Below are 17,165 nucleotides of genomic sequence, written 5' to 3' on the forward strand. Positions count from 1 at the left end.
GACGGGGTGAGTGGCTTCTCGTGGTCCTGCATCTGCCAGCTCTTCCTGGCAGCGGCCACAGGTCTGAGCCCTGCATCGGTGGGAGCCCCTAACAACAGCCTGGAGCAGGCACTGGGTGGGCTCTCTACAGCCGCAGGCCTGGGCTCTCAGCTGCACCATGGCTGGCTGAGGGGCGCTCCTGACGTTGCAGGCCTCCCCTCTGACACCTCCCGGGCGGCTAATAATGCCAAGGAAGCCCTGTGGATCCCGCTTCCCCTTCCTCCCTCATTGTCTTTGTAGGGTTGGATTCTTCACCCAGGCCATGCCCCCTTGGCGGGGATGGGAGGCCCAGCAGCAAGGGTCCCAAGTGCAGAGGCCGATGTTTTGCATGCGGTGGGCCAGCCAACCCCTTCCCAGCTCAGATGCCACACGCGTCACCAGTGACTCTGGGCCCCGGGGTTCTGGCCACACAGGAGTGCCCAATGAGAGCAGAGCCCTTGTCCTGACCTGGGAGCCATGCCCAGAGGCAGCTCCTGGGGACAGTGGAGCGGGGACCCCTCGCCTCTAGGTGGGAGGCCGGGTGCCCAGAGCATTCCAAGTAAACGACTTAGGGTTAAAGAATGAGACTCAAGGATCCAATGATTTGTCATGATTTATTTTCTCACTTTAAAGAAATATTGACTTTGTGATGCTTTTTAGTTCAGAACGTGGCTTTCTTTTCTAAGGAGTCCTGCCCCTGTGGACGGGCGTCAGGCCCCACCCTGCTTAGACCAGAACAGCAGAGACTGCAAAGGCGGCTCCGGGGAGTAGACATGGACCTCACCTGGAACCCACCAGGCCACCCACCGCCCAGCCGCTCATCCCCAACCCTATCTGACATGTCGGCGTAATGGAGCGGAGCTATGACTGGTCCTGGCAGCCTTTCATGACGGGCACCTCCAGTGCTCGAAACAGCTATAAAGACAGCCCATATTCCTTTTTGTGCAGAGTTTTGCAAAAACAGTGAGCCCCAAGACACTTAAAGTTTCTCTGGGCAGGCTGAGCGCTCGCAGCCTCTTGGCACGGAAGTTTCTGCCATCCTATGTTCCATGGCTATCCCAGCGACACGGCGGGCGGGGGCTGAGTGCTGGGATTTCAAACTGACCGGTACGTTCCACTCACGGTGTCTTCTGTTCAAGTGGAAACTTTCCCCGCTGGACACTCATTCCCCGCCCCCATGGAGGGTGGAGGGACCCAGGACATCCTTCCAGGCCCATCACGGACCACGTGCCACAACGTGCACCTGTCAGGCCCCAGAGGCCTGCGCTCCAGCCTGTATCCTGCTACCATTTACCTTGAAGTGAGGGGAAGGTGGTGGAGGGTGGGCGCCCAGGTGGGAGGCACCCGGGTGGTGGCTGGGTTTATCTGCAGCCGAGTCATGCAGAGACAGGGTCACGCCGGGGTAACACAGTGCCTCTCTTCCAGCTGGGACCCTCAGAAAGGGCCCATGGGCAGGACACTCTACAGAGAGCAGGACAGACGGGGTGTCTGAGCCATCCAGGGGCCATCCTACCCTCAGTAAGACCTTGTTGCACTACTTGTATGTGAGGATGACTCTCACAGGTGGGGCCCAGGTGGACGTGTGTGCCTTTAGCTCCTATACCTCAACAGCGCGTTGAGAAAACTGCCCAGTGGCCGATAGCGTCTGCCATGACCGTCGACACGCAGCCACAAGTGGACACACAACCCACCTGAGGTCCAGCAAAGCCTGGGGGAAATGACAGCAACCCCACAACCAGTCTTTGGAAAGAAAGGGGGAGCGACCCAGGTGCCCTGGGCAGGCGAACGCTGCCTAGCCGGATGCCCTCTGCTATTGTTGGCAGGGCGGGCCACACTAGACCTCACGATTGAACTTGGAGCCGCTAACTCCGTCTCAGTGCAGGCCGTGTGCTCAGCCCGCAGGACCCAGGATGCCAGCGTAGGGATGCGAGTGCTCAGGCTCTGGAGCCTGGTCAGCTGCAGGAGTCATGGCCTCTACGTCCCCAGACTCAGCCCAAAGCCGCACAGGTCCTGCATGTGGTGGGAGGCACCAGACAGGACACGGACACAGGAGACACTGTCCTCCATTGCTGTTTATTTATTTTAAAAATCACATGCTGTGGCAGCCAGCCAGGCATCAGGCGCAGAGAGCACTGTGGGGATCCGAGCCCACAGCAGCCAGGGCTGTCTAAGGACTCACATCATGGTGCAGGGTGTGGTTGTAGCTCCAGGATCAGGCTGGTGGCAGAAGGCTTCCTGGGGGCCCGAAGCGCTGGGGCGAATGTCCAAGAGGGAAGGGATGGAGGCGGCTGAAGGGAGGCCAGGACCAGACAGGCCCAAGCCCAGGAACGACCGGAGAAACACCTGCGCTGTGGGTGGCCGGCAGAGCCATGACTGCAGGGCTGAACCTGCAATCCTCTTGTCTTAGCCTCCCAAGTGAGCAGAGTCTGTGAGACATGGGCCGTGGAGGGGGAGGAGGCGCAGCTGCAGGACCCGGCAGCCAGCTGTGGGCCGGGGCCCAGGCTATCAGCTACGTGGTTTCCCCCTCGGGGCCTGGGCCTTTAGTCTTACAGGGCAAGCACTGTGCCCAGAGCCCCTTAACTTGATAGGGACACTGCTCAAGTCAAGTACAAGAACCTGCACCAGGGCTGCCATGACCCAACTATACAAAGGAAAGACAGATGTTCCAGCTATTTCTGCACTGCACTACACAGTAATTTTTCAGATAAGGTTTAGACTTTTTAAAAAAATATTCAATTTTTGGTTAACCATGCCTAAAGTTTAATTAGGGCACAATCATTACACCTCCAAAAAAAAGAGTAAATATTTTCTTTTGTTAGGTATATTGTGCATTATTTAAGAATGGAGAGAATCGTGAAGTAGGGGTGGGGTTCATGCACAGCTGAGAGGAGCTGTGCTTGTGGGTGTCTGGGCTGGGGTCGCATGTGGTGTTTGGTGCGACTCCAGTTCACAGACGCACTCCTGATAACTTGACAACAAAGCCCTATTATTCAGATCTTACAAAGGCATGTTTAGTATTTGCCTGATATCTAGCAGTCTAATACCGACTTAGGCATTTAGGGCTTTGTGTTTGTTTTGATGCAGTTGGGATTTGAACCCAGAGGTAGTCTACCTCCAAACGACTCTCCTAGCCTACTGTTTATTTGAAAACAAGATCTTGCTGAGATGCTGAGGGGCTTGCTAAGCTGTTGAGGATGTCTTTGAACCTGCAATCCTCTTGTCTCAGCCTCCCAAGTACCAGGATTACAGGTATGCACCACCATGCCCTGCTAGGGCTTTCTTATTATCTAAGTCTTGCAAAGATGTTTTCCATGTAGATGGAACTGAAGACTTTAAGACAGTCTTGACTTTACTAAGATCAGAAAGCAGTTGCTTTTGCAAATAGTTCTTAGCACATGATTTCCCTCAAGTTATATGAATCTGTAATGTTTTTATTTTAATAAGCAACAATATAAAAAGATTGTTGACAGAGCTGAGCTTACCCAAAATACAATAGAATTCAGGAGGACAACCAGTTTTGTACCTCTGAACACACACCTGCGTGTGCCCACACAGAAAGGCCTGGGGTGCCACAGAGCACACCTTTCTTTTCTACAAGTTTAGGGAGTAAAAAACAATGATATTTTATTCAAGAAAACACCCTAAAAAGTTGGAAAGGTAGGCTGGATTTTTTTTTCATGGGTGAAAAGAATCCATCCCCACATATATAAAGGGACAGTCAGACCAAACAAACATACTTCTGCCCGCAAGCCTCGCGTCACTGGGAGATGGAATTATTCAGTGGGGAGACGCTGTGCCGCATCACCAGGAGAACAAAGATGCTCCTGTTCCCTAGTGGCTGCCCGGGCGCTAGCTTGGGCTGAGCAGCAGGGTTTATTTCTGAAGGCCCCGCAAAACAGCTGTGACGAGCTGCTTTTCCACCTCAGAGAGCTACAGATTAAAATACACAAGACCACCTCGGTGAGCCTGGCTTGGCTGCCGCAGGTTTTAGGAAGCCAGTATGACAAGCGATCCCATACACACAAACGATACGGGAAAACAGGCTGGGGCACCACTCTTCTTGGAGGGGTGGCAATCGCATGGCTAACAGGTTACCGACAGTTGAAATGCACGACAAACCAGACTGCTTCGCAGCAGCGCCACCGCCACGCCCGTGTCTTTTAGAAAAAGCACCCGCTCTGCTCATGTTCAGCACTTAGAGTTAGAAAGACAGCGTTACCGTTGGCAGGAAGGTAGGTGAAGTGCTGGTGCTGGCTTCTCTTTCTCTTCCCATTGCAGACGTAGAAGCTGACTTGGACTGGGCTGGTTATTCTCTGGTTGCGGAAAGGCGGAATCTCAACCACCAGGGAATTCTAGCAGAGAACAGCATAGGACAATAGACAATTAGCGCCTCAAGCTGGGGACCGTGAAGCCCCCGGGGTCCTCAAAAGTCGAGCTCTGGCACATGTCCGCCAGGAGTCGGCATCAGGGCCCAGAGGCAGCCTTCGTGGGAGGTGTAATGGGCCACGGAAGCTGGCTCCCGTGGGCCTGGCCATTCAGCATCCTAGCCAGGAAGGGGCCAGCCTCGACCTTCTGGACATCCAGAGCGGGAGACCGAGCGGCACTGAGCCCAGGCAGCTCAAGGGAGAAACATGAGCCCCGAGATCGAGGGTCTGCTGAGAGGTGCGGCTGCCTTGCACCCGAGGCCAGTGAGCTCGGAAGGAAAGCACCACTGTCTGCCTGCCCATCTGGAGGAGGCGCCGCTCAGTGACATGGGCAGGCCCTGTGTGGTGGCAGCCTGGAGGCACGGGAGGAGGACCTCAGCTGGGGAGAGGCGGTGAGGCCACACCTGTACCAGGGCCCCAGGCCCACCCAGGCCAGCAGAGCAGGCCACACTGGGCTGGGGTTGGGATGATTGGGAGCGCCGGCTGGCTGATGGGTGGGTGGGTGGCATATGGTTCAGTTTCCTTTTTGCATTTTTAAACAAAAAATAGTATAGTTTTTTTAAAGAAAAAACATGCTCAGCCAGGCGTGGTGGCGCACGCTTGTAATCTCAGCATTTGGGAGGCTGAGACAGGAGGATCATGGTTTGAGGGACAGCCTCAGTTAGTTGGTGAGGCCCTTTGCAACTCAGTGAGACCCTGTTTCAAAATAAAAAATAAAAAATAGGGCTGGGGGTATAGCTCAGAGGTAGAATGCCCCTGGGTTCCATCCCCAGTACCACAAAATAAATAAATAAATAAATAATAAATAAACATAATAAAGCGTGCTCTTTCAAGGGCGGCGTGAGAAACGAGTTGTGGGTGTGTACCACACGAGGAAACAGCTGGGGTCGGGGCGCCAGCCGTTGACCGCGAGCGAGGCCGAGGGGCCTGTCTGAGTGAGCACAGGACAAGAGCCAGGGTCCTGGGTCAGCCAGTACTGCCATGTGCTGTACTGGATTTCTGAAAGAGGCTTCAAATACAAAAGAAGGTTCTTTATTTTGTTTTACTCATATGATTTAGGTTTAACAAGTTGGGGAAAATGTGCAAGAAAAACTCCACTCTACTGCTCCTTTGTTAGAATGATTAATCGTAGCTGTGAGAATGATAGCAAGTCAATTGCAGCAAATTGACTGAATAAAGCTAATAAAATCACAGAGCATTAGAAACAGAAATCGGAAGAACTTCAGGCCCAACCACTTTCCACTGACAGGCGAGGTAAAGGAGTCCTGCTGGCCTGAGCCGAAGGCCTGCGGCGCCAGTGCCAGGCCCCGGCTGGGCAGGCGGGCAGGGCCGCACTCAGGCGAGCACCTGCCTTGGCCACTGAGCAGCATCGCTTCCTTGGAAGGAGCGAGAAGCACAGGGCACACTCTGCCCGCGTCCTCTGTCCCCATGGCGGCAGCAGCCAGGCAGAGGGAACACGCGGCGCTCAGTCCACGCGCATGCGCCTGTGGTGCTGAGGCTGCCTGTAGCTATCCAGGTCTGGGCCTCCACCTGGCTCCTAGCAGCCTGAGTGAGGAGGCCCTGTGCCCAGTCTCACCATCCTCACATGTACACAGAAGAAAAAGAAAAGGTGCTACCCTGGGGTAGGAGGCCTCACGGGCCGTGTGGCCTGCAGAGCAGGTGCTCAGTAAGGCCCGCAGTGCTGAGACTGCAGTGGAATACGGGCGTCTCCACTGAGCGGAGACAAACACGAGAGGGAACACCTTGCTGACACAGGCTGCAGCAGGACAGCCTAGGATGGCGCGCGGGGTCTGCGTGGTGGGCTCGCCCCCAGGGTCAGGGTGCACATGTCTCACTGTGGCTCATCAGCTCAACTCTCTGAACGATGTGCCTCTGACAAGGGGTGGCCTCGTGGTGCCCGGGCCTCGCACAGAGGAAGGAAGACAAGGAAGACATCAAAGAAACGAGGTGGCGGGAACCTCGTCCACCCGGAGTGAGAGCAAGGGCTGCGCACACCCCAGCGCACCGCCTGGCCTGCCGCAAGGAAACCGCTGTCTCGATGAAGTCATGTTCTTAATTAGGGACAGTATGCAAATTGCATAATAGCACAACCCTGTTTTGTTTAAAAATATCTGCAAAAAAATCAACACACACGTGTGGCTTGTGTGCACCCTGCCCAGCAGCCGCCGGTGTCTCCTGGGGGCCTCGGGAAAAGGAGAGCACGATCCGCCAGGTAGAGCTGACCTGTGATCAGCAGATGCGGCTCCAGAGGGGCCCAGACTACCAAGGACTCCTGAGAAAACGTTCTTCCTGGGCGGGGAGGGCCTTCCACCTGAGGTCACTTACCAGGCCTGGCCCTGGGCAGGGGACCGTGTCACAGAGTAAAAAGTGCTGTGCTGGGCAGCCTGCCTGTGAGGCCAGGGAGGCAGGCTGGGCCCGCAGCAGACATGCAGCCAAGGTGCTCCACGTGGGCAGCGCGTCTCCTTCCTGCCAGGCGAGATCGCCTCACTGCCTCTGGAGCCACCACCCGTGTCCCTGCTCCTAGGATCCCGCCGCCCAGCGTCCAGAGACCAAGATAAAAGCATGCCTAACCTACATGGCATTTCTGGGTAACTTAGCTTCCATTTGCACACTACAGGTACAGACAGAAGCCTCTCCCAGCCCCGTGAAAGGGAAGGCCCTCCAGGCACTACATCGGCCGTCAGTACAGTGAGATACTGGGCTTGGGAGAAATTGGGATTTTTTCCCAAAACTACTTACTGGTCATAATGTGTTGGTTCTTCTAGGACCAGGCACACATACAAACCACTCAAAGGTAGATACTAACACAGCTTGGCTGATAATCATTTTAAATGTCAGCGGTCTAAGGGACCAATTAAAAGAGAGACTGTCAGAGAGAAGACAGGGGCTTGTGTCAAAAGGAAGGACCCAGCCAGGTGTGTGGGACATGACTGTAATCCCAGTCTTGGGAGGCTAAAAAGACAGGACCACCCACAAACTATCTCCAAGATGCTCACATCTCTTGTAAAGATCCTTGAAAGTGAGGCCTGGAGGAGGCGGACCACGTTAACACATGTGGAGAGAGAAGGCTGGAGCAGCCACATTAAATTAAAAAAAAAAAAAGGGCTCCATAACCAACCAATAATCAGCAAAACAATTGCTCCTAGTAATAGCCACCTGCAAAGGACCAAGAAAGAAAGCATGAAGGTGAAGAGGGTCTGTGGGCAGATGTTGAGTGCCATGACAGGCCGGAAACGCTAATGCCGTGCGCCTTGGATGGCGCCACATGTTCAGCACGCCATCCGGCACACACGCATCCCTGAGCTCATTTTCAGACTCAGGGACCAGAGCCGGGCTGCAGCTAGGTGCACCCTTGTGCCACGTCAAGTTCAAAACGGGTGGATAAGCAGTCGGTGTTCTCTGGAGGAGGAGGGAGGCCATGCCAAGGATACTGCTGGGACTCTGGCACAGGCAGCGTGGCACGTCTGGGCCGGTGCCCTCTTGGTGGCTCAGGGTGCCAAGGTCCTGAGGCAGTTCTGGGCAAGAGGTAGCAGGGTCCCGGGCACATGATCCTGCTATGGGCACCCTCTTAAGATCTGGGGCTCCTAGGGGCAGTTGCTGGCAAGAGGAAGGAGGAGCAAGGGTGTGCGACATCCTGGGGGGCAGCGTCTGGCCCTGCACCTCGAGGTGCTGGCTGCATCCTGGGTAAAGAGGCCTCAAGCCTGCCAGGCTCCTGTCCTCCTCATCTCTGGACTGTCCTGGTTCTCCATGCAATCTTGCATATAGTTATACTTTTTTCTGCCAGGGTTTTATGGATTTGCATCATTACTGGATGTCTGTTTTATGAGTCATTTCATTTTAGCTGATACAAACTGTGGCCTGCTGGGCACTCAAGGGTACTTACTGGCTTGCACATGTCGCGGTCAGTCTTTGCTTCCATCTCCCAGACGTGGTGGCCATCTGCAAGAAAGGGCAGGAGGAGTCAGTCACTTGTATTGCGGGGAGCCGTCTCCTGCGCCCCCAGCTGGCCTGGCTCAGAGTGGGGCGGATGGGCAGCACCAGGCACCCCAGCCAGAGCTGCAGTTGAGGCCCTGGACAGTGCCCCTCATCGGGTGAGGCCCGGTCTGGCCTGCAGAGCATCAGGAGCCCGACGGAGCTCAACGCCACCATCCTGGGGCTCCCGCCCCAGCCCGCGGGAAGGAGGCACAAAGCCACGGGTGCCTCAGAGGTCCATCCCCAGGGCCACGCTCACAGGCATCCCACACAGCCACGAAGGGTTTCCATGCACCGCCCCTCTCTAGGGGCAGCAGGCCAGGAGGAGCCCAGCTCTGCGCCCAGCACCTGTCCCCACCAGCCTCCTGTGGCTTAGGGGAAGCCAGAGCTATTGGGGCCCCAGCCTCTGCCGAGGACCTACTGAGAAATCAGAAAAACCTTTCTTTGGTGATCTCTGGCCCCATCAGGACGCAGAAATGCAAAGCACATGGTATTTTTAACCTTAGCCCAGTGGCCATTTGCATGTTAAAAAAAAATAAAAAGGCTTTGGGAGACACGGTGAAAGAACTCATTGTTCCCAGCTGGCGGCAGGGTGTGGGCCTGGCGCTAGGGCCGGGGCTGTGCTCATGTGTTTCTAGCCCGACGGGACACTATCTGGGGACAGTCTGGGTATTCACCATGAACTGCCGGTGTCTAGCCTCCACGGGCCTCCCTTCCTCCTCAGCTCTGTTCCCCTCCAACATGAAGTCAGTTCCCCAGATGAGGGGAACAAGGCAGACCCCCTGGGTCTGCTCCATCTTCAGGGAAGAAATGTGTTACAAGCGCCACGTTATTGACACACAGATCTCCTTTCCCTCAGTGCCAGGCAGGCCGTGGGCAGAGGTGGAGGCACAGGGGGGAAGTGTGACTCACCAGAGGCCCTGGGAGCCGCCCAGCCACACAGGGACCACACCAGCCTCTGGAGCCCGAGGACCCAGCCCAAGTCGCCCACCCGATGAGCCTGAGCAGCCATCAAATACCAACCATCACCCATTAGCCTCTGGGAAAACAGAGGGACCTAAAAATACCCCAGCCACCGCTCAAGCACCAGCCTCAGTAACGGTGAAGCCCTCGGCTCTTGAGCCAGGGATTTGGGCAAAGAGGCACTGTTAGCCAGCCACGTGTGCCCATGCATCAGACGGGCTCCTGTGGTGGCTCCACCTGGCATGCTCCTCTGTGCAGCCAGTGCCACTCTGCTGGTTAGCAAGTCCCAGCACCCTTCACACAATGAGCGCGGCTCTCAGCACCTTAAAAGCAACTTCAGAGGTTGGGTTAAAGCCGGGTGTGTTGGTGCACACTTGAAATTCCAGCAGGCTCGAGGATAGCCTCGGCTGCTTAGTGAGGCCCTTTGCAACTCAGTGAGACCCTGTTTCAAAATAAAGAATAAAAAATAGGGCTGGGGTGTAGCTTGGAGGTAGAATGACCTTAGGTTCCATCCCTAGTACAAAAAAAAAAAAAAAAAGAAAAAGAAAAAAAAAAGAAATTGGGTTAACGTTAGCCACAAGTGGCAGGCTGGGCCTTCGGTGGCATGACTGTCTTCCTCAGTGATTTGTTCTGAAGGTTCAAACCTCGTAGGAAAAGTTAGAGGAGATGTAGGCAGGGAGACCAGAGTGCCCCGTGATCACCCTGTGAGCCACTGTGCTGCGAGGCTAGCAGGCCTGGCCTGAGAGGATGCCGGTACCGAGTCTTCTGCGTCGCACCCAGGTCCATAGGCAGCATGCCTCCTCCAGGGAAGGCTCCTGGCATCCTGTGCCTCGCTGCCCAGCCTGGGGTAGGGGCAGACACCACCCTTGCCCAGGCACTCCACGCCTTGGCTCCTCAGTCGCTAAACAGACTCTGGCCTTAAAGGCAAATGTATATTCACAGCCAGACACCCACCCCATAGTCCCAGGTATAAGGCAAAGGGCTGCGGTGGGGAGGAGGCGCTGCTGAGCCTGAGCTCTTTAGGACCTGCAGGAGCAGGTCCTGTCTCCACGGCTCTGCGCTCCTGGGGAGGTGGCTGGCTCCTGCGGGATGGGCCGCTGGCATCCTGTGCACAGCGCCCACACTCAGAGGCAGGCCTGCAGCAGGAAGGGACGGTCAGCCTGAAAGGGCCTGTGTGTCCAGTCTTATCAGGAGCTCTGGGGCTCCGGGAGGAAACTGTGCTGTGTCCAGAAACAAAAATATTCCCAGTCATTAGGGAATTCCCTGCAGCATGAGTCACCAAGGCTTCCCCGCCACACCCGGCCGGCTTCCACGCCCGGGCCTGCAGACCAGAGGCGGCCTCACAAGCGCCCAGCCACTGCCTGGGCCCACAGGAGCTGTGGCTGTCCTGAGACACAGTCTCGGGTATCTAAAGGTGGGGAAAGAGGCCATTCTTCACATTTGCATCTGTCCTGTTGGCCACATCTGCCAGAGGAGGTCCAAATGGCCCATCTTGGAGGGGCCAGGACCTACCCGTGCTATCTATATGGCTGCTCAGGCACACCGAGGGCCCGGAGCATGCAAACCAAGGACCCAGAGTGAGGGCATGTCCCAGCCCTACAGCTGCTGTCTGGGACGCAGCCGCTCACTGCCTGTGGGTGCACTGTCCGCCTGCTGTGATTGTTGACTGGCCTGAGGTCTGTGGCCCTGTCTCTTTGAGTGAAGGAGAGATTGCCCAGCCACTGTGGAAACCAGCCTGCCAGCCTGTGGGGGCTCACACAGAAGAGCAATTGAATTCCACCACGTGTGCAGAGAGCGACACATGTCCACACGGAATGACCATGCAGTCAGCACACGCCCGCAACTCTACCCTGGGTGTGTGCAGAATTAACATGTTGCCAGGAGGTGACAGGTGTGTGCGAGAAGATGGATATATGTCTACACTGAGCCTAGCTCATAGATGATCAGTACCCTCATCCACGGCAGCATATGGGTGTAGACAGCCCAGGTGTCCATTGCTGTCAACCCAGCTGGACCATGCTGGCCACCTCCAGGCTGACCTCGCAGGCCCTGGACACCCCCCTCGCCTGAAGAACTGTCCGCAGGCACACAGTCAGGCAGGACAGTGTGGGGCCCTGCCTGGTGACCCTGCCCCGCAGATCACAAGTGTCTACTGCAGGGAGCTAAACGGGTCTGCTGCTCTTCCCAACGCAGAGGCGCTGGGACTCTGGAGGTGGGATTCTGTCAGGATTGCAAATACCCCTCCTCATCTCCTCCACAGTCTAAGACACACTTCCAACCCTGCACAAGCTTATGCGGCAGGCCGAGTTAGTGAGAAGCCTTCGAAGTCATGCTGAGTGCCTAAGCACCCGGCAAACCACAGGAAATCAGGACGCCCAGGATGGCCCCTGTCTCTCCAGGACTAGGTGGGAATGGACTGACCACCTGCAGGACTCCAACTGGTGAGCAGGGAGGAGCAAAGCCTGGGCAGCTGGCTGGGGTGGGGTGCTGGGCTGCTCCCGGAGCACGGGGTGCCTGTGTGGGGCCGAGAGTGCACAGGAGCCGGTCCTGAAGCAAGACAGCAGGCAGCAGGTCCGCACAGCTTCTCAGGGCCACGCCCTGCAGCCTCGCCCTTCTCGCCTTCTAACCAAGCGCTGGTGAAGGCAGCCTGATCATCCTCCTGGCGGCAGCACCTGGCACAGGCCTCCACTCGAGCCTGCGCCGCCCCCGGCAGCCAAGGTCCTGGGGTCAGTGTCTAGATCTGGGTCTCATGCCAGACACAGCGTCCACACACATCTATGCACAAAGCAGCATCCATGAGTACCCAGAGATACAGAACAGAAACTCAGGACATGTGGGGTTAGGATGCCCACCGTACACAGCCAGCACTGCGCCTAGGACCCCCACACTCCAGTCCTGACACTGCATATGACGCCCACCATCCAAACCCAACACCAAGCCCTGCACCTTAGGACACCCGCCGTCCAAACCCAACGCCGCGCCTAGGACGCTCGCCCTCCAAGCCTAACCATGTATATGCTGCCTGTCCTTGAACCCTAACACTGCACTTAGGATGCCCACTGTCCAAACCCAACACTGTACAGGCAGCAGAGGCCCCTGGTCCAGCATGGCACAAGGCCGCTGAGAGTGGAGGTGGATTCTCTGGCACTCCCCGGTGGGTGTGGAAGTCTCCCTTCGCTCTCTCTCCACCCCCCCACAGCACTGGCACGAAAGGCCCCCATGTCAAGGAGCACAGCTCTTCTCGGCCTCTGGGCCCAGGCAGGCTGGCAGGCCGAGCACTGCCCACTGCGCAGGCCTACCCAGCCCTCTGCCTGGGGCCCTGCCTCTCTAAGGAGGTCCTCCCTGGGGCAGGGAGGGGACAGGGCCCAACAAAGTGCCAGCGATGGGAGGTGGGAGGGCCGTTGGCTGAGACAAGCCCAGAGCTGCCCGGGCGCCCACTGCAGGCAGGCTCAGCCCCACCACAGCGCACCCACAGTGCGCGGGGTGCCAGAGCTTCCGCACAAGTGTGCCTCTGCCTGCCCCCCGCTGGGCGCCGGTGGAAGGCAGGACAATCTACAGCCGCTAACCAGAGGTCTGTTTCCACCAGTGCCAGAGTGGGGGCGAGCCAGCCTGTTAAATGACATACCTGGAGCCTTCTCCACGAAAATGACCTTGGAGTCCTGCAGAAAGTTATGGCCAGACAGCACCATCTTCTTGCCGCCGACCACCAGGTAGCTGTCGGTGCTCTGCTTCTCCACGAGGGGCAGCTCCTGGGCTGACCGCTGGGCTGCGGCACAAGGAGAGGACTGTGAAGGAGTTGCCCCTCACCTGGAGGACCCCCAGGGCTGCCACCCAACACGCCTGCTCAGAGCCACGGGAGCCCACCCCTGCCACCTGGGAGTGCCTGGCTGTGTGTCCCAGGGAGGACCGAGGGCCCTGCTCTGACTAAAGACTGCCAGGCCTCAGGTGAACCCGCCAGCCACATCCTGTGGTAAGGCTGGAACTGTGCCTAGGAGCTGGAAGCAGTGACACCCCTCACCCCAACGCGGGCCTCCTCTCCCTGAAGCCGGATGCGTGTCTGCAGAAGGGCCGGCTGATGGCCGCAGGAGGCGGGGTTGGGAGAAGAGTCCAGAGAGGGAGGAAGGCCCGGCCCCGGGACAAGAGCATCCAGGGTGCGAAAGCCAGGCATAGGCTGGATTACAGCGGGGGACCCCGCAGGCCATGGGCACACCGGGAAGGCATGTCTCCTGGAGCAGAGACTGGTGAGGACAACCGTCTGAGCACCTGCCCCAGATAGTGTCCTGGACTCCCCTGGAAGACAGGGGGCCTGGGCGGGATCAGGCTCAGCCTTGCAGGGTGGGAGGCCCTGCCTCAGTGTGGCACAGCAGCCTGATGGCACCCCGAAGTCCACATGAGCCCCACACACAGGTGGGGACCAGGGAGGCAGGAGCAGTCACTGTGTGGCTCTGTGTGTGGCTGAGAAAAGACTCAGGACACTGCAGAGGAAGGCCCAGGCCACACTGACACCCTGGCCTGGGGCTGGGCCCCAGAGGACGAGGCTAAGCATCCCAAGCAGGGAAAGAGTGCAGAGAAGGCGGTGGCTGTGGACGAGAACCAAGGGCAGGCAGAGCCCTTCAGTGGCCCACCCAAGTCTGGGCTGTCACTGGGGTCTGAGTCTCAGGGAGTGTACGGGAGGAGACGCTGACCAGAGGGGCTCGAGTCTTCTAAGGAGATGACTCACTGACCAGGAGCTGGCAGAGAGGGCAGGAGGAGGAAGGTGGGCCCTCCCAGGCCCTCCACCATGCATCAGGGCCAGGAAGCCCGGGGCCATGCTTGGCGGCCCCTCACAAGTCACAAGGACAAAAACTGTCCCTTGGATGGAGAATCTCGGTTTACAAGGTTCAGCTTTGGGGCTGGGAGTGTGGCTCAGTGATAGCACCTGCTTAGCATGCACGGGGCCCTGGGCTCCATCCCCAGCACTGTTCAAGAAGGCAAAAGAAGTATCGCACTCCTGTAATCCAAGTACTCAGGAGTCTGAGAAGGGAGAATCACAGGTGTGAGGCTTGCCTTTCCAATCTAGAGAGACCCTCGGCAACTTAGTGAGACCCTATTAAAAAAAAATAAGGCTGAGAGTATGTAGATTGGAGGTAAAACCCCTGGGCTCAATCTCCAGTACTGGTGTGTGTGTGTGTGTGTGTGTGTGTGTGTGTGTGTGTGTGTGTATGGTTATTCCATCTGATGGGCTGCAGTGCCAAAATAACTATCTCATTTTCCATAACACAATGACCTAATTAACCCAAATGTGGTGGATAAAACTATCTCAGTGTTTCAGGACAGGCTCTCCTACTTCCTCCCGTGGGTGCTGGGGTTGAAAGCATGTGAGCTCGAGGCAGGCTCTGCGCAAGCCCCACTGCACACAGAGTGCGCCTGGGTGGGGCCTCTTACAGACAGCAGAGACCCTCTTGCCTGCAGGGACTGGCCTTGGCCTGGGAACACACACTAACACAGACGCAGCTGGCGGGAGGAGTCCAGGCCATAGGCTCGCGCAGATCAGTGTCCTGCACGAACGGGCTCTGCGGCCTGTCCCCAGTGGGCACCCACGTGGGCACTTACAGCATTCGATGGGGTTCGAGGCCACCTGGAGAGACAGCGTCCGGCCATTGGGCTGCGGGACGTGGACTCGGAAGACCAGCCGCACCCTGGTGTTCTTCCTCCCGATGTCCGTCTCTCCTTTCCGCAGCTCGATGTCAGAGTTCCTGAGCTTCAGAATCCCGGCGCAGTCGATGCTGCCCCAAACAACAGGCCACGCTTTGCTTTAGTCACTGCTGCCTGGTTTTGACCCACCCAGCCCCCCAGGCCCAGGCTGGCCCCACAAGCTCTCCAGGAGAAGTGGGCAAGGAAGCCCCAGAGCCTCAACTCCAGGAATACGCTCCACGTACAAATTCTCGGTGCCATAAAACAGTGGTTTCCTTTTCTCGATAGCTAATTAATGCTCGGTGTGCATGGTCTGGGCCTGCACCGCCCTGGCTGTCAGGGCCCTGGGGGCCAGCAGGGTGGCACAAACAGCAATAGGCGCCCGCCTGGGGTGTGGGGCTGCATTTGCCATGGAGTATCTTGGTGGCGGCACAGCATCCTGGCAGCACACCTTCCAAAAGGCAAAAGAAACGCTGCTTCTCACAGCTGCCTGACCCTTTAGGGAAGCATCACTGCAGCCCAAGGAGCGGGTGTTTATGTTCCCTTGAATTTGGGAACCTGAGGCAGAGAGAAAGTGTTCCCTCTGTTTTTACTTAAAGGGTTTAAAAGTTACCAAAAACTTATTAAATCCATGCAAAGTCCTGCATAATGCAGAACCCCCGGTCAGTCCTGCACTCTCCCTCAGCCAGAGGTAGAGTGTTGTCCTTCTCGACACCCAACTGAACGCCCCAAACCTGCTCCGGCCCCCCCGGCCTCCACACGCACTGCTGGAAGCCATCACAGCTGCCCCTATCAACTCTCGGCTAAATGGCACCTTGACAGAGACACCATCCGGACCTGCAGGCCAAGTTCCTGGCACTCCCCCCATCTCACCCACCTGCCTGCTGTGTTCTTGACACCCCCCTTCACGTGCCTGTCTATATGCAGGCATTTGTTGCTGACCGCCGATGGTGGCAGAGTGGGCACAGAGGCCAACCCCACAGGAACAGCCAGCTCGCTGTGTTTACAGCTCAGGCCTGACTGGCACAAATACACAGTACTCAGCTCCGAGGAGCAGTGAATGGGATGCCCACTGGAGAGTACGTGACACCTCTTTGCTTGTAAACAACTCACTCTCCAGCTACCTGGTGCTGGGACTGACTCTGCATGCCGGGACTGGCTGTGCCGGCCACCACGGCCGCGCTGGCTAGACAGAGGTGCTGCCCTCGCCACCTGGTCATGTTTACATTTCAACCATTCCTCTCATTTGCACGGCCATATTCAGATATAAATAGGTGTCATGTTTAGGAGCTAAATGCAGACACCAGGGAGGCTTTCAACGGCTGTGTAATTGAGACACTTACTTTAAGTGGCAATATACACAGTGGCTGAAACCCTAGAAAGAAGCCAGTCTATTATCATAAGTATTTGTAAAGTTTGTTCCGGCACTGAGCCATGGCGCCCAGCCCCAGGGTTGTGGGGTGGAGCGGCGTGAGCCCACCCTGCAGGCCGGAGCCTGGGTGCAGCTTACAGGGCACGCATGTTGTTCTCAGGCAGCAGCGGGATCTCCAGGACTTTGGTGTTGGACAGGATGGCCTCGTGGCTGGTGGTAGAGACGGTTTTCCCCGTGATCCGGTGGACTTGGTAGAAGGCATGGGGCCGCAGCAGCCGGTCATCTGCCGTCCCAATGAATAGCTGGAGCGTGAGTGGCTCGTTTTCCAAGTAACCATGTAGCTGGCAAGAGAACAAAAAACCCCACTAAGCACCATGCATGTAAACTGCTGGCAATCAATTAAATGTTCATCAAAGACTCTAATTAAAGAAGAAAGCCGCGGCTGGTGCCCCTGTCCAGTCGTCTAGCCCCTTCACTTCTCTGTAATAAAACATTGGTACTTTTTTTTAAAGTCGTGCCCGAAAGGTCCTGGAGAATGTAGGTTAGGATGCTGCGAATACATGTATTCTTTTCAAACACACATGTGTGTGCACATGTATGCACACACCACCAGTACCAGTGAGCCATGCACGGCTCCTCTGCTCACCCACTGTCTAAGCAAAGCTGGCGGGAGGGCTGTGGCATCTCCAACAGAGCCTGCAGGTCACCTTGGCAGATCCTGAGGACTTCTGAGGATTTCTGAG

At 56.8% G+C, this 17,165-nt stretch overlaps 1 protein-coding gene across 5 annotated transcripts in view; it reads right to left on the reverse strand.

Moving 5' to 3' along the window:
* NFATC1 (nuclear factor of activated T cells 1) overlaps positions 1 to 17,165 on the reverse strand; it is a gene marked incomplete at both ends in the record, with an annotated part of 95,165 nt that overhangs the window by 36,833 nt on the left and 41,167 nt on the right. For all 5 annotated transcript variants that reach the window (XM_080714748.1, XM_080714745.1, XM_080714747.1 and 2 more), the window contains 5 exons: positions 4,238 to 4,370; positions 8,326 to 8,381; positions 13,003 to 13,143; positions 14,970 to 15,142; positions 16,561 to 16,763. In XM_080714748.1, coding sequence (XP_080570874.1) covers positions 4,238 to 4,370; positions 8,326 to 8,381; positions 13,003 to 13,143; positions 14,970 to 15,142; positions 16,561 to 16,763 — 706 coding nt within the window. The remainder of the gene's footprint in view (positions 1 to 4,237; positions 4,371 to 8,325; positions 8,382 to 13,002; positions 13,144 to 14,969; positions 15,143 to 16,560; positions 16,764 to 17,165) is intronic.

Source organism: Muscardinus avellanarius (assembly GCF_963383645.1).
Source record: "Muscardinus avellanarius genome assembly, chromosome: 17".
NCBI lineage: Eukaryota > Metazoa > Chordata > Mammalia > Rodentia > Gliridae > Muscardinus > Muscardinus avellanarius.